The sequence below is a fragment of the Somniosus microcephalus genome, chromosome 11 (genome assembly GCF_052327205.1).
Source record: "Somniosus microcephalus isolate GS21.2 chromosome 11, FLI_Smic_1.0, whole genome shotgun sequence".
In the NCBI taxonomy this organism is placed as follows: Eukaryota; Metazoa; Chordata; class Chondrichthyes; order Squaliformes; family Somniosidae; genus Somniosus; species Somniosus microcephalus.
This window is the reverse complement of record NC_140997.1, coordinates 50721341-50748563: the sequence shown is the minus strand read 5'-3', so window position 1 is coordinate 50748563 and position 27223 is coordinate 50721341. Positions and strand designations below refer to the sequence as shown.

The following is a 27223-nucleotide window of genomic DNA, read 5'->3' as shown; positions in this document are numbered from 1 at the left end:
GCTCTGGAATTCCTTCCCTTAACCTCTCCACCTCTCGACCTTTCTCTCCTCCTGTAAGAAGCTTTGACCAAGCTTTGGTTCACCTGTCTCAATAGCTCCTTATGTGGCTCGGTGACAAATTTTGTTTGATAACGCTCTTGTTACGTGCCTAGGGATGTATTACTACATTAAAGGCGCTATATAAATGCAAGTAGCTGTTGCTAACATTTGCCTTTAGCCTGGAAAACTTGAGTGAACATGTGAATGACTTTGATATCTTCATGTTCCAGGTTGGGAAGTGGGAAAACCAAAGCCTGGCACTGAAATATCCTGTGTGGCCAAGATTTAATTCCTTCGCGGATGGGGAGGTAGATGACAGCCACCTAACTATTGTCACTTTAGAGGAAACCCCATTTGTCATTGTGGAAGATGTGGATAAATTGACTGGAACCTGTGCGAGAAGCAACGTGCCATGCAGGAAAAATATAAAGGCTCTGTGAGTACAGTCTATGTTCATTTTCATTTTCCTGTCGGCCACTTCATTTTTACAATGTGAGCGCCGGTTGTTTATAAGGCGGTGTGTTTTTTCAGATTCTTCCACACTCTTCATTTTTAGGAACAACTCCTAATGCTTGCTAATGCTTTATGTTCAAGAAAATGGGAAGCATGAAGTTAAGCCAATTGAAGGTTTGTATGTATCAAACCAAATCACATTTAAACCTTTCTGTTTCATGACCTAAAACATTCATTCCACTTTCTCTCCACAGAGGCTGCTGAGCATTTCCAGCATTTTCTGCATTTGTTTCAGATTTCCAGCACTGAAACGCAGGACTGTTCATTCATATTTGCACTGTAGTCTATCAGTTACATAGAATTACATAGAATTTACAGTGCAGGAACAGGCCATTCGGCCCAACTGGATCATGCTCCACACGAGCCTCCTCCCACCCTACTTCATCTCACCCTATCAGCATATCTTTCTCTTCCTTTTTCTCTCTTGTAATTATCTAGCTTCCCCTTAAATGCATCTATGCTATTCGCCTCAACCACTCTATGCGGTAGTAAGTTCCACATTCTCACCACTCTTGTGCTCCACTGATGCACACTATCCCTCACCATATGTACTGTGACCTTGCCTGAGCAGATCCATGTTTTCTGGAAAGAGTGTGTGTAAGGTTGCAAAATTCTGGGAATTTTTAAAAGAGGAAACTTTCCATGGGAATTTTTGGGAATTTATGGGAATTTTGAGTTTTTTTGCACACTGATGGTTTTTGTCTCTGACCCTTATATTATCTTTGTCGTCAAAATAGACATACTGTTCCATACAAATAAAAACAGGCTTTCAAAACTTTATTTAGGTTATAATTTTGAACTTTATTGAACCCCCACAAAAAAGACCCATCTAAAATAAAATTAAAAGAGCGTCAGCTTATTTAGCCTGTAATTTGTCCTTATTTTGTCCCTTTGAGTCTTCTACTCATGAGTCTTCTGAGTCTTCTACTCCTCATTGCTCCTCCTGATTCTCTGACTCTGGCTCTGATGTGTCCATTTCCTCCTCTGTGTCAGTGTCTAGCTGTGTGGTGGACACTTCTGTATCTGGCTCAATAAGTTGTAGGTTCGCCCGGATAGCCACCAGTTTCTCCACTCTCTTGTTAGTCAGCCTGTTGCGCACCTTTGTATGCGTATTCCCAAAAAGTGACCAGTTTCGTTCAGAGGCCGCTGATGAAGGTGGGATTTGGAGTATCACCGATGCAATGGGTGACAGGGCCTCAGATGCACAAAGTCCCTTCCACCAGGTATGTGCACTGATATGCTTGCATGATTCCCATATCCCATCCCCATTCCAAAGACCTTGCTTGGTAGAGAACTTTGCCAGACTTCCCAGAACTTTGCCCACATCCAGATTGAGATGGTGTGAGAGAGTAGAAATCACACTGTAAGCGCTGTTGATCTGTTCTCCAGAAAGTATTGGTCTCCCAACATGCTTTGGGTCCAGCATGTATGCTGCAGCATGAATCGGCTTGACACAAAATTCTTGACGCGTCTGTATGAATTGAACAATTGCCTTCTCCTCTGCTTTGAGCAGCAGGGATGTGGATAGGGCAATGCTGATTTGTTCTTTTAAATCAGTAAAAAGCCTGAGAACATCTGACAAGACAGCGTCATCTCCTTCAATCTGAGCAATTGCAGATGCTACTGGTGAGAGTAGTTTAAGGCTGCTAACCACTCTCTCCCAAAGCACATCATCCAGCAGTATTTTCTTGATGGTGGTTTCCATATCCCCAAACTGGGATATTGCCATTTCTTGCAGCGACTCCTTACCCTCCAGAAGGCTGTTGTACATTATGACAACACCACCCCATCTAGTGTTGTTGGGCAGCTTCAGTGTGGTGTTCTTGTTCTTTGTCATTTGCTTGGAGTTGTAGGTTGCTGCAACTACCTGTTTTCCCCTGACATACTTAACAACTTGCTTGGCTCTCTTGTACAGTGCTTCCATGGTTCTCAAACCCATGATGTCCTTGAGGAGCAGGTTAAGCCCATGAGCTGCGCACCCAATAGACGTAATATGAGGGTAGGCCTCCTCCACTTGAGCCCAAGCAGCCTTCATATTCGCAGCATTGTCAGTAACTACTGCAAAGACCTTTTGTGATCCAAGATCGTTGATGACCGCTTTCAGCTCATCAGCAATGTATGTGCCTGTGTGTCTGTTGTCCTTCGTGTCTGTGCTCTTGAAGAACACTGGGAGAGGAATGGAGACGATGTAGTTTATGATGCCCTCCCCTCGTACATTTGACCACCCATCTGAGATAACTGCAACACAGTCTGCCATCGCTATCATTTCTTTGAGCTTTCCTTGGACTCTGTTATACTCAGCCTCCAGCAAATAAGTAGACAAAGCATGTCTGGTGGGAGGACAGTATGCAGGGCGAATAACATAGAAAAATCTCTTCCAGTACACATTGGCTGTGAGCATGAGGGGTGAGCCTGTTGCATATACAGCTCGAGCAAGGCACTCATCTGCATTCTTCTGGCTATGGTTATCCATTGTATCAAAGAACCTTCCAAGTGGGCCAGGAGTTGCTGATGATAAGGAGCCTGATGCTGAATGAGAACCATCATCTTCTTGAATGGAAGCAGAGGAACTCTGGGCTGACTGCTGTGAGCTTTGAGTGAAGTTATTGCATTTGGATAAATGCTGCTGCATCTTTGTGGCATTCTTTACATATGGCTTTCTACAGTGTTTGCACATGTACACAGTCTTTCCATCTTTAATGCCTGGGGTAAAATGCTTCCACACATCCGACGGTAAATGTGGCATTGTTCTATGCAGAGAAATAAAGGACATTCATCTCTGTGTCGAACTGCGGTCGATCAGCACGATTGCAACAGGGTGAGTACATTTTTGCTGATGCTCCATGTGATGGAAGCATGACCTGTACGCACACGACGCTACATCACCAATAGTGTATTATTTTGTATATTTTAAATTGAAGGACAACAGAGTTCAACAAGTAACTGGTTTATTTGGTATAAAGTCTGATTTACTTACTGCATCATCACAACATCAGCAGAAAACAAAATGACTTCCCTCAGGACCCCTAACCTGGATCTTAAAAAAACTATAGCAGTCTTACAGATGCCTGCAGGCCAATCACAATTCGATATGCAAATATTACAAATAGAGGGAGCTAATCGCTCATCCACTCATCCAACCAATCAGGACACATTTGTTCACAGTCACACACAAAACTTGTAATTATTAAAACAAGCCAAGTAAGAAGATAAACATATATTGATTAAGAAATTCCTTAATAATTAAGATTCCATCTCTGTTAGTAATTTTAAGAGAGGGCCTGTGGGGAAAAAAAAGAAAGAAATACAAAAAAAACAATATTATGCTAGCATGTGCTTTTTTGGGCAAAATTCCCAAAATTCCCAAGCTAAACTTCCCGTGGAAAATTTCCGGAAATTTACCGGAAACTTTCCACCCCTTTGCAACCCTAAGTGTGTGTGTGTGTGGACATCAGGTGAAGACATGGTCACTCTCAATTGTGATGCCTTCCAAGCTTGAATAGCTTGCCAATGCTCACTGTCTAGCCTCACATATCAAGAAGGGCAATTTGGATGTAGTGCTGAAGGGCTGCTGGCACTTGTGGAATCGCTTTCCGAGGTTAAATGCAAGTTGTTGTTGCAGTTGTGCTTCAGCACCTACAGGAGAGGAAGGGACAAAATTGGAACAAAAAAAGTACCTTTTGTAAAAATGTTTGTTGTCCCCTTTCTTGTTGGCACCTCCAGGCCATCCTTCTTCACTTGGTAGAGCATAACAGAGGTTTGACTCCTTCAAGGTTTTAATTGCCCATTCTACTTCAAGTGGTCTCTGACAAGAGATGTGGAATATGGACACAGGGTGGTGACAATGTATCAAGTGTAAGAATGTGTCAAGCCTATTGCTTTGTAGATTTGAGAGTCAAATGCTACCTGGCCACAGAACCATGATGACAAGACCCATGACTACCAGATCCCTTGGCAACCACTGTTTTAATTATGGGGAAAAGGGCAAGTTGTCAAGAAAAGAAACCGAGTGCTTTGAGGAATTTATGGAAGTCACAGGTATCAATAATAATAACAGCAATGACAACTAGTTGTATTTATATAGAGCTTTAACTTAGAAAAGTCTCCCAAGGTACTCCACTCAGGTGTACAGATACTGAGCCAAAGGATTTATTAGGAAGGGTGATCAAAAGCTTGGTCAAAGGAAGTGGGTTTTATGGCAGGTCTTAAAGCAGGATAGGGAGTTGGAAAGGTGGAGGGGTTTAGGGAGGGAATTTCAGAATGTGGGGCCTGGGTGGCTAAAGGAACAGTCTCCAATGATGGGGAGAAAGGAGGAGGGTTATACCAGAGGCTGGAGTAAAAGGAACGGAGAGTTCAAACAGAGGATTAAAGCTCTGGAGAAGGTTGCAGAGTTAGAGAGAGGCGAGACCATGGCGAGATTTAAACACAAGGGTAAGAATTTAAAATTTGACATGCTGGGAAAATAAGAGCCAATGTGAGTCAGCGAGTACAGGTTGATGGGTGAGCAGGACTTGATGCGGGATAGGATATGGGCAACAAAGTTTTGGATGAGCTGAAGTTAATGGAGGGTGGAAGATGGAGACTAGCCAGGAGAGCATTGGAATAGTCAAGTCTAGAAGTCACAAAGGCATGGATGAGGGTTTCATTGATAGATGGGCTGAGGCTGATCAGAGGTGGGCAATGTTACAGGGGTGGAAATAGGCCGTCTTTGTAATGGAGAAGATATGGGGTTGAAAGCTCAGCTCAGGGTTAAGTCGGACATCGAGGTTGCAAACAATCTGGATCAGATAATGAAGCACAAAGCTGCAGTGCTTTGAAGATCCATGTACTCTGATGAGATGAGTTTTTATTCACTGACCTAACTTTATTCATTTACTTAGAAAATAAGAATCTAAATGGGGTGGAGGAACAAAGGGATCTGGGAGTACAAATAAATACACAAATCACTAAAAGTAGTGATGTAGGTTAATAAGGCCATAAAAATGCAAACCAGGCACTAGGGTTTATTTCTAGAGGGATAGAATTGAAAAGTAGAGAAGTTACGCTAAACTTGTATCGCACCACAGTTAGACAACCCTTGGAGTACTGCGTACAATTCTGGCCACCATACTATAAAAAGTACATAGAGGCACTGGAGAGAGTGCAAAAAAGATTTACAAGGATATTACCAGAAATGCGAGGATATACATATCAGGAAAGGATAAACAGGCTGGGTCTCTTTTCTCTTGAAAAAAGAAGGCTGAGGGGTGACCTAATAGAGGTCTTTAAAATTATGAAAGATTTTGATAGAGTGGATACAGAGAGAATGTTTCCACTTGTGGGGAAGAGCATAACTAGAGGACATCAATATAAGAAAGTCACCAAGAAATCAAATATGGAATTCAGAAGAAACTTCTTTACCCAAAGAGTGGTGAGAATGTGGAACTCGCTACCACAGGGAGTGGTTGAAGTGAATAGTATAGATGCATTTAAGGGGAGGTTAGATAAGCATATGAGGGAGAAGGGAATCGAGGGTTATGCTGATAGATTTAGATGAGGAAGGATGGGAAGAGGCTCAAGTGGAGCATAAACACCGACATGGACTGGTTGGGCCGAATGGCCTGTTTCTGTGCCGTATATCCTATGTAATTCTTTGTAACACTGTGACCATTGGAATATTTGTTCAAGAGAGGAGGAAGAAGAATAACAGTTTTATAAATCAGTGAACATGTTCATGAAAAGAAATGCCCTGTTCAGTTGGATTTAATTAAACAATTCAGTTAAAACTTTAAAAAAATGAAAAGCCTAATTATAACCAACTGATTCTGTAATTTGGATCACAGACCCTGCCTCCTGACTGCAACCTATTATAAGCACTGCTCCCAAAAGTGAAATGAGATCTATTTATGACACTGTGATTAATTTTGTGCATTTCAGCAATGCCTTGAGGGAAAATCTTGTCCCTGCACAATTACCAGTGGCACAGAAACAAAGCAATGATTGTGGCTGATCGGATGCAAGGCAGAATTACGTGATAGACCTAGCCTGGCTGTTGCTAATAAGGCCATTCATGGGCTTGAGCTTCCAAGTAAGCCTAGACATGCTTGGGTTGAATTTCATGGGGGGATGGAAGATCCACGGAATTTCTGGAGAAACGGTGTAGAATGCTTACACCGGCCTAGAAATTTGGCCGCGCTGCACCCATTTTTCAGTTGCTAAACGGCCTCCTAAGGCTCCAGTATGGCAAGCAGGAAGCGCTCGTTCATTATGAGCATAAAGTCTGCTGCTTGCCATGTCAGCCGGGAGAAGCAAGAGTGCTCCACCTGATCCCACATTGAAAGCACGCAGGCCGCTGCAGGCCATCAATCTTCCCGATCACAATCACTCCCCCCGATCACCATCACTCCCCCCCGATCACCATCACTCCCCCCCGATCACCATCACTCCCCACCCCGATCACCATCACTCCCCCCGATCATTATCACTGCCCCGATCACCATCACTCCCCCGATCACCATCACTCCCCCCCGATCACCATCACTCCCCCCCGATCACCATCAATCCCCCCCCGATCACCATCACTCCCCCCGATCATCATCACTCCCCCCGATCATCATCACTGCCCCGATCACCATCACTCCCCCGATCACCATCACTCCCCCGATCACCATCACTCACCCCGATCACCATCACTCTCCCCGATCACCATCACTCTCCCCGATCACCATCACTCCCCGCCGATCACCATCACTCCCCCCGATCACCATCACTCCCCCCCGATCACCATCACTCCCCCCGATCACCATCACTCCCCCCGATCACCATCACTGCCCCGATCACCATCACTCCCCTGATCACCATCACTCCCCGCCGATCACCATCACTCCACCCGATCACCATCACTCCCCGCCGATCACCATCACTCCCCCCGATCACCATCACTCCCCCACGATCACCATCACTCCCCCACGATAACCATCAATCGCCCCCCCGATCACCATCACTCCCCCCGATCACCATCACTGCCCCGATCACCATCACTGCCCCGATCACCATCACTGCCCCGATCACCATCACTGCCCCGATCACCATCACTGCCCCGATCACCATCACTCCCCCGATCACCATCACTCTCCCCGATCACCATCACTCCCCCCACGATCACCATCACTCCCCCCCGATCTCTATCAATCCCCCCCCGATCACCATCACTCCCCCCGATCACCATCACTCCCCCCGATCACCATCACTCCCCCCACGATCACCATCACTCCCCCCCGATCACTATCAATCCCCCCCCGATCACCATCACTCCCCCCGATCACCATCACTGCCCCGATCACCATCACTCCCCTGATCACCATCACTCCCCCGATCACCATCACTCTCCCCGATCACCATCACTCCCTACCGATCACCATCACTCCCCCCGATCACCATCACTCCCCCCGATCACCATCACTCCCCCCGATCACCATCACTCCCCCCGATCACCATCAATCCCCCCCGATCACCATCACTGCCCCGATCACCATCACTGCCCCGATCACCATCACTCCCCTGATCAGCATCACTCCCCCCAATCACCATCACTCCCCGCCGATCACCATCACTCCCCCCGATCACCATCACTCCCCCCGATCACCATCACTCCCCCCACGATCACAATCACTCCCCCCGATCACCATCATTCCCCCCAATCACCATCACTCCCCCCGATCACTATCACTCCCCCCGATCACCAACACTCTCCCCGATCACCATCACTCCCCCCACGATCACCATCACTCCCCCCGATCACCATCGCTCCCCCCAATCACCATCACTTTCCCCGATCACCATCACTCCCCCCAATCACCATCACTCCCCCAATCACCATCACTCCCCCCGATCACCATCACTCGCCGCTGCTCACCATCACTCCCCCCGATTACCATCACTCCCTCCGATCAACTTCACTCCCCCCTATCACCGTAATTCCCCCCGATCACCATCACTTCCCCCGATCACCGTCACTCCCCCCGATCACCATAACTCCCCCATCGTTCACCGTCACTACCCCCGATCACCATCTCTCCTCCCGATCACCATCACTCCTCCCGATCACCATCCCTGCCCCCCGATCACCATTACTCCCATCGAGCACCATCACTCCCCCCCGATCACCGTCAATCCCCCCGATCAACTTCACTCCCCCTATCACCGTCACTTCCCCCGATCACCATCACTCCTCCCGATCACCGTCACTCCTCCCGATCACCATCTAAGCCCCCCGATCACCGTCATTCCCCCGATCACCGTCACACCCCCCAATCACCATAACTACCCCATCGATGACCATCACTGCCCCCGATCATCGTCACTCATCCCGATCACCATCACTCCCCCCGATCACCATCACTGCCCCCCCGATCACCATCACTGCCCCCCGATCACCACCAACCCCCCGATCATCATCACTCCTCCCCCCGATCACCATCACTCCCTCCGATCACCATCACTCCCTACCCGGTCACCTTCACTCCTCCCCCTGATCACTATCATGCCCCCCGATCACCGTCACTCACCCCGATCACCATCACTCCCTCCGATCACCATGACACCCCCCGATCACCATCACTCCCCCCGATCACCGTTACTCCCCCTGATCACCATCACACCCCCCCGATCACAGCCACTCCCCCCGATCACCACCACTACCCCCTGATCACCGTCACTACCCCCCCGATCGCTGTCACTCGCCCCGATCACCATCACTCCACCCCGATCTCCGCCACTCCCCCGATCACCATCACTCCCACCCCATCACCATCACTCCCCCGATCACCATTACTCCCCCGATCACCGTCACTCCCCGCTGATCACCGTCACTCTTATCCGATCGCCATCACGCCCCCCAATCACCATCACTCCACCCCGATGACAGCCACTCCCCGGATCACCATCTCTCCCACCCGATCACCATCACTTCCCCCAATCACAATCATTCCCCCCGATCACCACGACTCCCCCCTGATCACCATCACTCCCCCCGATCACCATAAATCCCCCATCGATCACCATCACTGCCCCCCGATCACCGTCACTCCTCCCGATCACCATCACTCCTCCCCCTGATCACCATCACTCCCCCCGATCACCATCACTCCCCCCGATCACCATCGCTCCCCCAATCACCATCACTCCCCCCCAATCACCGTCACTCCTCCCGATCACCATCACTCCCCCGATCAGTCACTCCCCCCGATCACCATCACTCCCCTAGATCACCATCGCTCCCCCTGATCACCGTCACTCATCGCAATCACCGTCACTCCCCCCGATGACCGTCACTACCCCGATCACCGTCATTCCCCCGATCACCGTCACTCCCTCTGATCACCATCACTCCCCCCAATCACCATCACTCCCCCCGTTCACCAGAACTCCCCCATTGATCGCCGTCACTCCCGCCGATCACCATCACCCCCCCGAACACTGTCACTCCCCCCGATCACCGTCAATCTGCCGATCACTGTCACTCCCCCCCGATCACCATCACTCCCCCGATCACCATTACTCCCCCGATCACCATCACTCCCCCTGATCACTGTTACTCCTCCCGATCATCATCACTGCCCCGATCATCGTTGCTCCTCCCGATCACCATGACTCCCCCCATCACCATGACTCCCCCCTGATCACCATCACTCCCCCCGATCACCATAACTCCCCCATCGATCAGCATCACTGCCCCCCGATCACCGTCACTCCTCCCGATCACCATCACTCCTCCCCCCGATCACCATCGCTCCCCCAATCACCATCACTCCCCCTGATCATTGTTACTCCTCCCGATCACCATCACTCCCCTCGATCACCGTCATTCCTCGCAATCAACATCACTCCCCCCGATCACCGTCACTCCCGCCGATCACCATCACCCCCCCGAACACTGTCACTCCCCCCGATCACCGTCACTCTGCCGATCACCGTCACTCCCCCCCGATCACCATCACTCCCCCGATCACCATCACTCCCCCCGATCACTGTTACTCCTCCCGATCATGATCACTGCCCCTGATCATTGTTACTCCTCCCGATCACGATCACTGCCCCTGATCATTGTTACTCCTCCCGATCACCATCACGCACCCCGATCACCATCACTCTCCCCGATCACCGTCACTCCCCCATCGATTCCCGTCACTCCCCCTGATCACCATCACTCCTCCCAATCACCGTCACTCCCCACCGATCACCATAACTCCCCTGATCACCGTCACTCCCCCCCGATCACCGTCAATACCCCCGATCAACTTCACTCCCACCTATCACCGTCACTCCCCCTAATCACCATCACTCCCCCCGATCACCATCACTCCTCCCGATCACCATCACTTCCCCCGATCACCATCACTCCTCCCGATCACCATCACTTCCCCCGATCACCATCACTTCCCCCGATCACCATCACTTCCCCCGATCACCATCACTTCCCCCGATCACCATCACTCCTCCCGATCACAGTCACACCCCCCGATCACAGCCACTACCCCCGATCACCGTCACTCCTCCCGGTCACCATCACTCCCCCAGATCACCATCATTCCCCTGATCACCATAACTCCGCCATCGATCACCGTCACTCCACTGATCACCATCACTCCTCCCGATCACCATCACTCCCCCCCGATCACCATCACTCTCCCCGATCACAGTCACTCCCCCGAGCACCGTCACTACCCCCCATCACCATCACTCCCACGATCACCATCACTCCCCCTGATCACCATCACTCCCCCTGATCACCATCACTCCCCCGATCACCATCACTCCCCTGAGCACCATCACTCCACCCTATCACCGTCACGCCCATGATTACCGTCACTACCCCAATCACCGTCACTCCTCCCGATCACCATCACTCCCACTGATCACCATTATTCCTCCCTGATCACCATCACTCCTCCCGATCACCATAACTCCCCCAGATCAACATAACTCCCCCATCGATAACCATCATTCCCACCGATCACCATCACTCCCCCCGAACACCGTCACTCCCCTGATCATCGTCGCACCCCTGATCACCATCACTCCCCCCGATCACCGTCACTCCTCTGATCACCATCACATCCCCTGATGACCATCACTCCTCCTGATCACCATCACTGCCCCGATCACCATCACACCCCCCGATCACCGTCACTCCTCCCGATCACCATTACTCCCCCGATTACCGTCACTCCCCCCGATCACGTCACTCTCCCGATCATCATCACTCACCACGATCACCTTCACTCCCCCTGATCACTGTCACTCCTCGCAATCAACATCAATACCCCCGATCACTGTCACTCCCCCCGATCACTGTCACACCCCCAATCACCATCACTCCCCCGATCACCGTCACTCCCCCCGATCACCGTCACTCCTCTGATCACCATCACATCCCCTGATGACCATCACTCCTCCTGATCACCATCACTGCCCCGATCACCATCACACCCCCCGATCGCCGTCACTCCCGCCGATCACCATCACCCCCCCAGAACACTGTCACTCCGCCGATCACCATCACTCCCCCGATCACTGTTACTCCTCCTGATCACCATCACTCCTCCCGATCACCATCACTCCCCCTGATCACCGTCACTCCTCGCAATCACCATCAATCCCCCCGATCACCGGCACTCCCCCCGATCACCGGCACTCCCCCCGATCACCGTCACTCCCCCGATCACCGTCACTCCTCTCGATAACCATCACTCCCCCGATCACCATAACTCCCCGATCGATCGCTGTCACTCCCGCCGATCACCATCACCCCCCCGAACACCATCACTCTCCCCGATCACCGTCACTTCCCTGATCACCGTCACTCCTCCCAATCACCGTCACTCCCCCCGATCACCATAACTCCCCCATCGTTCACCGTCACCCCGATCACCATCACTCCCCCAACCACCCTCACTCCCCCCGATGGCCGTCACTCCTCCCGATCACCATCACTGCCCCTTATCACTGTCACTCCACCCGATCACCATCACTGCCCCCGATCACAATCACTCCGCCCGATCACAATCACTCCCCCCGATCACCATAACTCCCCCTCCGATCACCATCACTGCCCACCGATCACCATCACTGCCCCCCATTCACCATCACTCCCCCCGATCACCATCACTCCCCCCGATCACCATCACTGCCCCCCGATCACCACCAACCCCCCGATCATCATCACTCCTCCCCCCGATCACCATCACTCCCTCCGATCACCATCAATCCTCACCCGGTCACCGTCACTCACCCCGATCACCATCACTCCCCCCGATCACCATGACACCCCCCGATCACCATCACTCCCCCCGATCACCGTCACTCCTCCGATCACCATCACTCACCCCGATCACCGTCACTCCCCCTGATCACCATCACTCCCCCTGATCACCATCACTCCTCCCGATCACCATAACTCCCCCCGATCAACATAACTCCCCCATCGATCACCATCACTCCCACCGATCGCCATCACTCCCCCCGAACACCGTCACTCCTCCCGATCACCATTACTCCCCCGATCACCGTCACTCCCCACGATCACCGTCACTCCCCCCGATCATCATCACTCACCACGATCACCTTTACTCCCCCGATCACCGTCACTCCTCGCAATCAACATCAATACCCCCGATCACCGTCACTCCCCCCGATCACTGTCACACCCCCAATCACGATCACTCCCCCGATCACCGTCACTCCCCCCAGCACCATCACTCCCCCCGATCACCATAACTCCCCCATCGATCGCAGTCACTCCCGCCGATCACCATCACCCCCCCAGAACACTGTCACTCCGCCGATCACCCTCACTCCCCCGATCACTGTTACCCCTCCCGATCACCATCGCTCCTCCCGATCACCATCACTCCCCCTGATCACCGTCACTCCTCGCAATCACCTCAAGCCCCCGATCACCGGCACTCCCCCCGATCACCATCACTCCCCCCGATCACCATAACTCCCCGATCGATTGCTATCACTCCCGCCGATCACCATCACCCCCCCGAACACCATCACTCTCCCTGATCACCGTCACTCCTCCCAATCACCATCACTCCCCCCGATCACCATAACTCCCCCATCGTTCACCGTCACCCCCGATCACCATCACTCCCCGACCACCATCACTCCCCCCGATCACCGTCACTTCTCCCGATCACAATCACTCCCCCCGATCACAATCACTCCCCCCGATCACCATAACTCCCCCACCGATCACCATCACTGCCCCCCGTTCACCATCACACCCCCCGATCACTATCACTCCCCCCAATCACCATCACTGCCCCCCGATCACCATCACTGCCCCCCAATCACCACCAACCCCCCGATCATCATCACTCCTCCCCCCGATCACCATCACTCCCTCCGATCACCATCAATCCTCACCCGGTCACCGTCACTCGCCCCGATCACCATCACTCCCCCCGATCACCATGACACCCCCCGATCACCATCACTCCCCCCGATCACTGTTACTCCCCCTGATCACCATCACACCCCCCGATCACAGCCACTCCCCCCAATCACCACCACTCCCCCCTGATCACCATCACTCCCCCCCTGATTGCCGTCACTCGTCCCGATCACCATCACTCCACCCCGATCACCACCACTCCCCCGATCACCATCACTCCCACCCCATCACCATCACTCCCCCGATCACCATTACTCCCCCATCACCGTCACTCCCCCCTGATCACCGTCACTCCTATCCGATCGCCATCACGCCCCCCGATCACCATCACTCCACCCCGATGACCGCCACTCCCCCGATCACCATCTCTCCCACCCGATCACCATAACTCCCCCATTGATCACCATCACTGCCCCCGATCACCGTCACTCCCCCTGATCACCATTACACCCCCCAATCACAGCCACTCCCCCCAATCACCACCACTCCCCCCTGATCACCGTCACTCCCCACCCAATCGGCGTCACTCGCCCGATCACCATCACTCCACCCCGATGACCGCCACTCCCCCGATCACCATCTCTCCCACCCGATCACCATCACTCCCCCGATCACCATCACTACCCCCAATCACCATCACTCCCCCCGATCACCATCACTCCCCCCTGATCTCCGTGACTCCCCCCGATCACCATAACACCCCATTCGATCACCATCACTCCCCCCGATCACCGTCGCTCCCCCGATCACCATCACTCCTCCCCGATCACCGTCACTCCTCCCGATCACCATGACTCCCCCAGACCACCGTCACTCCCCCCCGATCACCGTCACTCCCCCCGATCACCGTCACTCCCCCGATCACCGTCACTCCCCCGATCACCGTCACTCCCCCGATCACCACCACTCCCCCGATCACCATCACTCCCACCCCATCACCATCACTCCCCCGATCACCATTACTCCCCCATCACCGTCACTCCCCCCTGATCACCGTCACTCCTATCCGATCGCCATCACGCCCCCCGATCACCATCACTCCACCCCGATGACCGCCACTCCCCCGATCACCATCTCTCCCACCCGATCACCATAACTCCCCCATTGATCACCATCACTGCCCCCGATCACCGTCACTCCTCCCGATGACCATCACTCCTCCCCCCGATCACCATCACTCCCCCCATTCACCAGAACTCCCCCATCGATTGCCGTCACTCCCGCTGATCACCATCACCCCCCCGAACACTGTCACTCCCCCCGATCACCGTCACTCCGCCGATCACCGTCACTCCCCCCCAATACCAATCACTCCCCCGATCAACATCACTCCCCCGATCACCATCACTCCCCCCGATCACTGTTACTCCCCCCGATCATCATCACTCTCCCCGATCACCGTCACTCCTCCCGATCACCATCACTCTCCCTGATCACCGTTACTCCTCGCAATCACCATCAATCCCCCCGATCACCGTCACTCCCCCCGATCACCGTTACTCCTCCGATCACCATCACTCCCCCCGATCACCATCACCCCCCGATCTCCATAACTCCCCGATCAATCGCCGTCACTCCCGCCGTTCACCATCACCCCCCCGAACACATCACTCTCCCCGATCACCGTCACTTCCCCGATCACCGTCACTCCTCCCAATCACCGTCACTCCCCCGATCACCATAACTCCCCCATCGTTCACCGCCAATCCCCCGATCACTCCCCCATCGATCGCCGTCACTCCCGCCAATCACCATCAACCCCCGAACACTGTCACTCCGCCAATCACCGTCACTCCCCCGATCACCATCACTCCCCCCGATCACCGTAACTCCTCCCGATCCCCGTCACTGCCCCTGAACTCCGTCACTCCTCCCGATCACCATCACTCCCCCCGATCCCCATCACTCGCCCGATCACCATCACTCCCCCGATCACCATCACTCCCCCCGATCCCCATCACTCGCCCGATCACCGTCATTCCCCCGATCACCGTCACTCCACCCTATCACCATCACTCCCCCCGTACACCAGAACTCCCCCATCGATTGCCGTCACTCCCGCCGATCAGCATTACCCCCCTTGAACACTGTCACTCCCCCGATCACCGTCACTCCGGCGATCACCGTCACTCCCCCCCAATAACCATCACTCCCCCGATCACCATCACTTCCCCGATCATCGTTACTCCTCCCGATCACCATCACTCTCCCCGATCACCGTCACTCACCCCGATCACCATCACTCCCCCCGATCACCATGAAACCCCCCGATCACCATCACACCCCCGATCACCGTCACTCCTCCGATCACCATCACTCACCCCGATCACCGTCACTCCCCCTGATCACCATCACTCCCCCTGATCACCATCACTCCTCCCGATCACCATAACTCCCCCCGATCAACATAACTCCCCCATCGATCACCATCACTCCCACCGATCGCCATCACTCCCCCCGAACACCGTCACTCCTCCCGATCACCATTACTCCCCCGATCACCGTCACTCCCCACGATCACCGTCACTCCCCCCGATCATCATCACTCACCACGATCACCTTTACTCCCCCGATCACCGTCACTCCTCGCAATCAACATCAATACCCCCGATCACCGTCACTCCCCCCGATCACTGTCACACCCCCAATCACGATCACTCCCCCGATCACCGTCACTCCCCCCTAGCACCATCACTCCCCCCGATCACCATAACTCCCCCATCGATCGCAGTCACTCCCGCCGATCACCATCACCCCCCCAGAACACTGTCACTCCGCCGATCACCCTCACTCCCCCGATCACTGTTACCCCTCCCGATCACCATCGCTCCTCCCGATCACCATCACTCCCCCTGATCACCGTCACTCCTCGCAATCACCTCAAGCCCCCGATCACCGGCACTCCCCCCGATCACCATCACTCCCCCCGATCACCATAACTCCCCGATCGATTGCTATCACTCCCGCCGATCACCATCACCCCCCCGAACACCATCACTCTCCCTGATCACCGTCACTCCTCCCAATCACCATCACTCCCCCCGATCACCATAACTCCCCCATCGTTCACCGTCACCCCCGATCACCATCACTCCCCGACCACCATCACTCCCCCCGATCACCGTCACTTCTCCCGATCACAATCACTCCCCCCGATCACAATCACTCCCCCCGATCACCATAACTCCCCCACCGATCACCATCACTGCCCCCCGTTCACCATCACACCCCCCGATCACTATCACTCCCCCCAATCACCATCACTGCCCCCCGATCACCATCACTGCCCCCCAATCACCACCAACCCCCCGATCATCATCACTCCTCCCCCCGATCACCATCACTCCCTCCGATCACCATCAATCCTCACCCGGTCACCGTCACTCGCCCCGATCACCATCACTCCCCCCGATCACCATGACACCCCCCGATCACCATCACTCCCCCCGATCACTGTTACTCCCCCTGATCACCATCACACCCCCCGATCACAGCCACTCCCCCCAATCACCACCACTCCCCCCTGATCACCATCACTCCCCCCCTGATTGCCGTCACTCGTCCCGATCACCATCACTCCACCCCGATCACCACCACTCCCCCGATCACCATCACTCCCACCCCATCACCATCACTCCCCCGATCACCATTACTCCCCCATCACCGTCACTCCCCCCTGATCACCGTCACTCCTATCCGATCGCCATCACGCCCCCCGATCACCATCACTCCACCCCGATGACCGCCACTCCCCCGATCACCATCTCTCCCACCCGATCACCATAACTCCCCCATTGATCACCATCACTGCCCCCGATCACCGTCACTCCCCCTGATCACCATTACACCCCCCAATCACAGCCACTCCCCCCAATCACCACCACTCCCCCCTGATCACCGTCACTCCCCACCCAATCGGCGTCACTCGCCCGATCACCATCACTCCACCCCGATGACCGCCACTCCCCCGATCACCATCTCTCCCACCCGATCACCATCACTCCCCCGATCACCATCACTACCCCCAATCACCATCACTCCCCCCGATCACCATCACTCCCCCCTGATCTCCGTGACTCCCCCCGATCACCATAACACCCCATTCGATCACCATCACTCCCCCCGATCACCGTCGCTCCCCCGATCACCATCACGCCTCCCCGATCACCGTCACTCCTCCCGATCACCATGACTCCCCCAGACCACCGTCACTCCCCCCGATCACCGTCACTCCCCCCGATCACCGTCACTCCCCCGATCACCGTCACTCCCCCGATCACCACCACTCCCCCGATCACCATCACTCCCACCCCATCACCATCACTCCCCCGATCACCATTACTCCCCCATCACCGTCACTCCCCCCTGATCACCGTCACTCCTATCCGATCGCCATCACGCCCCCCGATCACCATCACTCCACCCCGATGACCGCCACTCCCCCGATCACCATCTCTCCCACCCGATCACCATAACTCCCCCATTGATCACCATCACTGCCCCCGATCACCGTCACTCCTCCCGATGACCATCACTCCTCCCCCCGATCACCATCACTCCCCCCATTCACCAGAACTCCCCCATCGATTGCCGTCACTCCCGCTGATCACCATCACCCCCCCGAACACTGTCACTCCCCCCGATCACCGTCACTCCGCCGATCACTGTCACTCCCCCCCAATACCAATCACTCCCCCGATCAACATCACTCCCCCGATCACCATCACTCCCCCCGATCACTGTTACTCCCCCCGATCATCATCACTCTCCCCGATCACCGTCACTCCTCCCGATCACCATCACTCTCCCTGATCACCGTTACTCCTCGCAATCACCATCAATCCCCCCGATCACCGTCACTCCCCCCGATCACCGTTACTCCTCCGATCACCATCACTCCCCCCGATCACCATCACCCCCCGATCTCCATAACTCCCCGATCAATCGCCGTCACTCCCGCCGTTCACCATCACCCCCCCGAACACATCACTCTCCCCGATCACCGTCACTTCCCCGATCACCGTCACTCCTCCCAATCACCGTCACTCCCCCGATCACCATAACTCCCCCATCGTTCACCGCCAATCCCCCGATCACTCCCCCATCGATCGCCGTCACTCCCGCCAATCACCATCAACCCCCGAACACTGTCACTCCACCAATTACCGTCACTCCCCCGATCACCATCACTCCCCCCGATCACCGTAACTCCTCCCGATCCCCGTCACTGCCCCTGAACTCCGTCACTCCTCCCGATCACCATCACTCCCCCCGATCCCCATCACTCGCCCGATCACCATCACTCCCCCGATCACCATCACTCCCCCCGATCCCCATCACTCGCCCGATCACCGTCATTCCCCCGATCACCGTCACTCCACCCTATCACCATCACTCCCCCCGTACACCAGAACTCCCCCATCGATTGCCGTCACTCCCGCCGATCAGCATTACCCCCCTTGAACACTGTCACTCCCCCGATCACCGTCACTCCGGCGATCACCGTCACTCCCCCCCAATAACCATCACTCCCCCGATCACCATCACTTCCCCGATCATCGTTACTCCTCCCGATCACCATCACTCTCCCCGATCACCGTCACTCACCCCGATCACCATCACTCCCCCCGATCACCATGAAACCCCCCGATCACCATCACTCCCCCCGATCACCGTCACTCCTCCGATCACCATCACTCACCCCGATCACCGTCACTCCCCCTGATCACCATCACTCCCCCTGATCACCATCACTCCTCCCGATCACCATAACTCCCCCCGATCAACATAACTCCCCCATCGATCACCATCACTCCCACCGATCGCCATCACTCCCCCCGAACACCGTCACTCCTCCCGATCACCATTACTCCCCCGATCACCGTCACTCCCCACGATCACCGTCACTCCCCCCGATCATCATCACTCACCACGATCACCTTTACTCCCCCGATCACCGTCACTCCTCGCAATCAACATCAATACCCCCGATCACCGTCACTCCCCCCGATCACTGTCACACCCCCAATCACGATCACTCCCCCGATCACCGTCACTCCCCCCTAGCACCATCACTCCCCCCGATCACCATAACTCCCCCATCGATCGCAGTCACTCCCGCCGATCACCATCACCCCCCCAGAACACTGTCACTCCGCCGATCACCCTCACTCCCCCGATCACTGTTACCCCTCCCGATCACCATCGCTCCTCCCGATCACCATCACTCCCCCTGATCACCGTCACTCCTCGCAATCACCTCAAGCCCCCGATCACCGGCACTCCCCCCGATCACCATCACTCCCCCCGATCACCATAACTCCCCGATCGATTGCTATCACTCCCGCCGATCACCATCACCCCCCCGAACACCATCACTCTCCCTGATCACCGTCACTCCTCCCAATCACCATCACTCCCCCCGATCACCATAACTCCCCCATCGTTCACCGTCACCCCCGATCACCATCACTCCCCGACCACCATCACTCCCCCCGATCACCGTCACTTCTCCCGATCACAATCACTCCCCCCGATCACAATCACTCCCCCCGATCACAATCACTCCCCCCGATCACCATAACTCCCCCACCGATCACCATCACTGCCCCCCGTTCACCATCACACCCCCCGATCACTATCACTCCCCCCAATCACCATCACTGCCCCCCGATCACCATCACTGCCCCCCAATCACCACCAACCCCCCGATCATCATCACTCCTCCCCCCGATCACCATCACTCCCTCCGATCACCATCAATCCTCACCCGGTCACCGTCACTCGCCCCGATCACCATCACTCCCCCCGATCACCATGACACCCCCCGATCACCATCACTCCCCCCGATCACTGTTACTCCCCCTGATCACCATCACACCCCCCGATCACAGCCACTCCCCCCAATCACCACCACTCCCCCCTGATCACCATCACTCCCCCCCTGATTGCCGTCACTCGTCCCGATCACCATCACTCCACCCCGATCACCACCACTCCCCCGATCACCATCACTCCCACCCCATCACCATCACTCCCCCGATCACCATTACTCCCCCATCACCGTCACTCCCCCCTGATCACCGTCACTCCTATCCGATCGCCATCACGCCCCCCGATCACCATCACTCCACCCCGATGACCGCCACTCCCCCGATCACCATCTCTCCCACCCGATCACCATAACTCCCCCATTGATCACCATCACTGCCCCCGATCACCGTCACTCCCCCTGATCACCATTACACCCCCCAATCACAGCCACTCCCCCCAATCACCACCACTCCCCCCTGATCACCGTCACTCCCCACCCAATCGGCGTCACTCGCCCGATCACCATCACTCCACCCCGATGACCGCCACTCCCCCGATCACCATCTCTCCCACCCGATCACCATCACTCCCCCGATCACCATCACTACCCCCAATCACCATCACTCCCCCCGATCACCATCACTCCCCCCTGATCTCCGTGACTCCCCCCGATCACCATAACACCCCATTCGATCACCATCACTCCCCCCGATCACCGTCGCTCCCCCGATCACCATCACTCCTCCCCGATCACCGTCACTCCTCCCGATCACCATGACTCCCCCAGACCACCGTCACTCCCCCCGATCACCGTCACTCCCCCCGATCACCGTCACTCCCCCGATCACCGTCACTCCCCCGATCACCACCACTCCCCCGATCACCATCACTCCCACCCCATCACCATCACTCCCCCGATCACCATTACTCCCCCATCACCGTCACTCCCCCCTGATCACCGTCACTCCTATCCGATCGCCATCACGCCCCCCGATCACCATCACTCCACCCCGATGACCGCCACTCCCCCGATCACCATCTCTCCCACCCGATCACCATAACTCCCCCATTGATCACCATCACTGCCCCCGATCACCGTCACTCCTCCCGATGACCATCACTCCTCCCCCCGATCACCATCACTCCCCCCATTCACCAGAACTCCCCCATCGATTGCCGTCACTCCCGCTGATCACCATCACCCCCCCGAACACTGTCACTCCCCCCGATCACCGTCACTCCGCCGATCACCGTCACTCCCCCCCAATACCAATCACTCCCCCGATCAACATCACTCCCCCGATCACCATCACTCCCCCCGATCACTGTTACTCCCCCCGATCATCATCACTCTCCCCGATCACCGTCACTCCTCCCGATCACCATCACTCTCCCTGATCACCGTTACTCCTCGCAATCACCATCAATCCCCCGATCACCGTCACTCCCCCCGATCACCGTTACTCCTCCGATCACCATCACTCCCCCCGATCACCATCACCCCCGATCTCCATAACTCCCCGATCAATCGCCGTCACTCCCGCCGTTCACCATCACCCCCCCGAACACATCACTCTCCCCGATCACCGTCACTTCCCCGATCACCGTCACTCCTCCCAATCACCGTCACTCCCCCGATCACCATAACTCCCCCATCGTTCACCGCCAATCCCCCGATCACTCCCCCATCGATCGCCGTCACTCCCGCCAATCACCATCAACCCCCGAACACTGTCACTCCGCCAATCACCGTCACTCCCCCGATCACCATCACTCCCCCCGATCACCGTAACTCCTCCCGATCCCCGTCACTGCCCCTGAACTCCGTCACTCCTCCCGATCACCATCACTCCCCCCGATCCCCATCACTCGCCCGATCACCATCACTCCCCCGATCACCATCACTCCCCCCGATCCCCATCACTCGCCCGATCACCGTCATTCCCCCGATCACCGTCACTCCACCCTATCACCATCACTCCCCCCGTACACCAGAACTCCCCCATCGATTGCCGTCACTCCCGCCGATCAGCATTACCCCCCTTGAACACTGTCACTCCCCCGATCACCGTCACTCCGGCGATCACCGTCACTCCCCCCCAATAACCATCACTCCCCCGATCACCATCACTTCCCCGATCATCGTTACTCCTCCCGATCACCATCACTCTCCCCGATCACCGTCACTCCTCCCGATCACCATCAATCCCCCCGATCACCGTCACTCCCCCTGATCTCCATTACACCCCCCAATCACAGCCACTCCCCCCAATCACCACCACTCCCCCCTGATCACCGTCACTCCCCACCCAATCGGCGTCACTCGCCCCGATCACCATCACTCCACCCCGATGACCGCCACTCCCCCGATCACCATCTCTCCCACCCGATCACCATCACTCCCCCGATCACCATCACTACCCCCAATCACCATCACTCCCCCCGATCACCATCACTCCCCCCTGATCTCCGTGACTCCCCCCGATCACCATAACACCCCATTCGATCACCATCACTCCCCCCGATCACCGTCGCTCCCCCGATCACCATCACTCCTCCCCGATCACCGTCACTCCTCCCGATCACCATGACTCCCCCCGACCACCGTCACTCCCCCCGACCACCGTCACTCCCCCCGATCACCGTCACTCCCCCGATCACCGTCACTCCCCCGATCACCGCCACTACCCCCGATCACCATCACTCCCCCCATTCACCAGAACTCCCCCATCGATTGCCGTCACTCCCGCTGATCACCATCACCCCCCCGATCACTGTTACTCCTCCCGATCACCATCACTGCCCCAGATCACCGTCACTCCCCCGATCACCGTCACTCCCTCGATCACCGCCACTCCCCCCGATCACCATCACTCCCCCCGTTCACCAGAGCTCCCCCATCGATCGCCGTCACTCCCGAATACAGTCACTCCCCCGATCACCGTCACCTCCCCCGACCACCGATCACCATCACTCCCGCAATCACCATCACTCACCCCGATCACCGTCACTCCTCCCGATCACCATCACTCCCCCCGATCATCATCACTCCCGCCGATCACCATCACTCCCCCCCGATCAATATCACTCCCCCCGATCACCATCACTCCCCCAACCACCATCACTCCCCCGATCGCCATCACTCCCCCGATCGCCATCACTCCCCCGATCACCATCACTCATCCGATCAACATCACTGCCCCCGATCAACATCACTGCCCCCCCGATCACCATCACTCCCCGATCACCATAACTCCCCCATCAATAACCATCACTTCCCCGATCACCATCACTCCCCCCGATCACCATCACTCTCCCCGATCACCATTACTTCCCCATCGTTCACCGTCACTCCCCCGATCACCATCACTCCTCCCGATCACCATCACTCCTCCTGATCACCATCCCTGCCCCCGATCACCGTCACTCCTCCCGATCACAATCACTACCCCCGATCACCATCACCGCCCCCCCGATCACCATCACTGCCCCCCGATCACCACCAACCCCCCGATCACCATCACTCCTCCCCCGGATCACCATCACTCGCTCCGATCACCATCACTACTCACCTGGTCACCTTCACTCCTCCCCCCCGATCATCATCACTCCCCCTGATCACCATCGCTCCCCCCCGATCACCATCACTCCACCCGAACACCACGACACCCCCCGAACACCATGGCTACCCCCGATCACTATGAGACCCCCCAATCACCGTCACTCCCCCGATCACCGTCACTCCCCCGATCACCGTCACTCCCCCGATCACCATCACCCCCCCAATCACCATCACTCCCCCCGATCACCATCACTCCCCCAATCTCCATCACTCCCCCAGATCACTATCACTCCCCCAGATCACTATCACTCCCCCAGATCACTATCACTCCCCCCGATCACTGTCATTCCTCCCAATCACCTTCACAGCCCTCCGATCACCATGACTCCCCCCGATCACCATCACTCCCCCCGATCACCGTCACTCCCCCCGATCACCGTCACTCCCCCCGATCACCATGACTCCCCCCGATCACCATCACTCCCCCCGATCACCATCACTCCCCCATCGATCGCCGTCACTCCCGCCAATCACCATCACCCCACTCCCGAACACTGTCTCTCCCCGATCACCGTCACCTCCCCCGACCACCGATCACCATCACTCCCGCAATCCCCATCACTCCCCCGATCACCATCACTCCCCCATCACCATCACTCCCCACACCACCGTCACTCCTCCCGATCAACATAACTCCCCCCGATCACCATCACTCCCTGCGATCACCATCACTCCCCCATCGATCACCATCACTCCCCCGATCACCATCACTCCCCCCGATCACCATCACTCCCCCTGAACACCACGACACCCCCCGAACACCATGGCTACCCCCGATCACTATGAGACCGCCCGATCACCGTCACTCCCCCGATCACCATCAACCCCCAATCACCATCACAACTCCCGATCACCATCACTCCCCCGATCACCATCACTCCCCCCGATCACCATCACTGCCCCGATCACCATCACTCCCCAGATCACTATCACTCCCCCCGATCATCATCACTCCCCCCGATCACCATCACTCCCCCCGATCACCATCACTCCCCCCGATCACCATCACTCCCCCGATCACCATCACTCCCCCAGATCACTATCACTCCCCCAATCACTGTCACTCCCCCCGATCACCATCACTTTCCTCGATCACCATCTCTCCCCCTGATCACAGCCACACCCCCCAATCACCACCACTCCCCCCTGATCACCATCACTCCCCACCCAATCGCCTCGCAATCAACATCAATACCCCCGATCACCGTCACTCCCCCGATCACGTCACTCCCCCGATCACGTCACTCCCCCGATCACGTCACTCCCCCGATCACGTCACTCCCCCGATCACGTCACTCCCCCCGATCACCATCACTCCCCCCGTTCACCAGAACTCCCCCATCGATTGGCGTCACTCCCGCGATCACCATCACCCCCCTCGAACACTGTCACTCCCCCCGATCACCGTCACTCCGCCGATCACCGTCACTCCCGCCCAATAACCATCACTCCCCCGATCACCATCACTCCCTCGATCACTGTTACTCCTCCTGATGAACATCACTGCCCCAGATCACCATCACTCTCCCCGATCACCGTCACTCCTCCCGATCACCGTCACTCCCCCTGATCACCGTCACTCCTCGCAATCACCATCAATCCCCCCGATCACCGTCACTCCCCCTGATCACCATTACACCCCCCAATCACAGCCACTCCCCCCAATCACCACCACTCCCCCCTGATCATCGTCACTCCCAAGCCAATCGCCGTCACTCGCCCCGATCACCATCACTCTACCCCGATCTCCGCCACTACCCCGATCTCCGCCAGTACCCCGATCACCATCACTCCCACCACATCACCATCACTCCCCCAATCTCCATGACACCCCCGATCACGGTCACTCCCCCCTGATCACCATCACGCCTATCCGATCGCCATCATGCGCCCCCGATCAAGATCACTCCACCCCGATCACCATCACTATCCCCAATCATCATCACTCCCCCCGATCACCATCACTTCCCCCTGATCACCATCACTCCTCCTCCCGATCACCATCACTCCTCCTCCCGATCACCATCACTCCCCCCGATCACCGTCGCTCCCCCAATCATCATCACTACTCCCCGATCACTGTCACTCCTCCCGATCACCATCACTCCCCCGATCACCGTCACTCCCCCAATCACCGTCACTCCCCCCGATCTCCATCACTCCCCTCGATCACCATCACTCCCCGATCACCGTCACTCCCCCGATCACCGTCACTCCCCCGATCACCGTCACTCCCCCGATCACCGCCACTCCCCCCGATCACCATCACTCCCCCCCGTTCACCAGAACTCCCCCATCGATTGCCGTCACTCCCGCCGATCACCATCACCCCTCCGAACACTGTCACTCCCCCCGATCACCGTCACTCCGCCGATCACCGTCACTCCCCCCCAATAACCATCACTCCCCCGATCACCATCACTCCCCCGATCACCATCACTCCGCCGATCACCGTCACTCCCCCCCAATAACCATCACTCCCCCGATCACCATCACTCTCCCCGATCACCGTCACTCCTCCCGATCACCATCACTCCCCCTGATCACCGTCACTCCCCCCGATCACCATCACTCCCCTCGATCACCATCACTCCCCCGATCACTGTCACTCCTCGCATTCAACATCAATACCCCCGACCACCGTCACTCCACCGATCACCGTCACTCCCCCTGATCACCATTACACCCCCCAATCACAGCCACACCCCCCAATCACCACCACTCCCCCCTGATCACCGTCACTCCCCACCCAATCGACGTCACTCGCCCCGATCACCATCACTCCACCCCGATGA

At 56.2% G+C, this 27223-nt stretch overlaps 1 protein-coding gene across 1 annotated transcript in view; it reads left to right on the top strand.

The window, feature by feature from the left end:
• Positions 1–27223, top strand: part of grin2aa (glutamate receptor, ionotropic, N-methyl D-aspartate 2A, a) — a 322390-nt gene that overhangs the window by 113136 nt on the left and 182031 nt on the right. The window contains exon 4 of the mRNA XM_086002241.1: positions 270–475. Coding sequence (XP_085858367.1) covers positions 270–475 — 206 coding nt within the window. The remainder of the gene's footprint in view (positions 1–269; positions 476–27223) is intronic.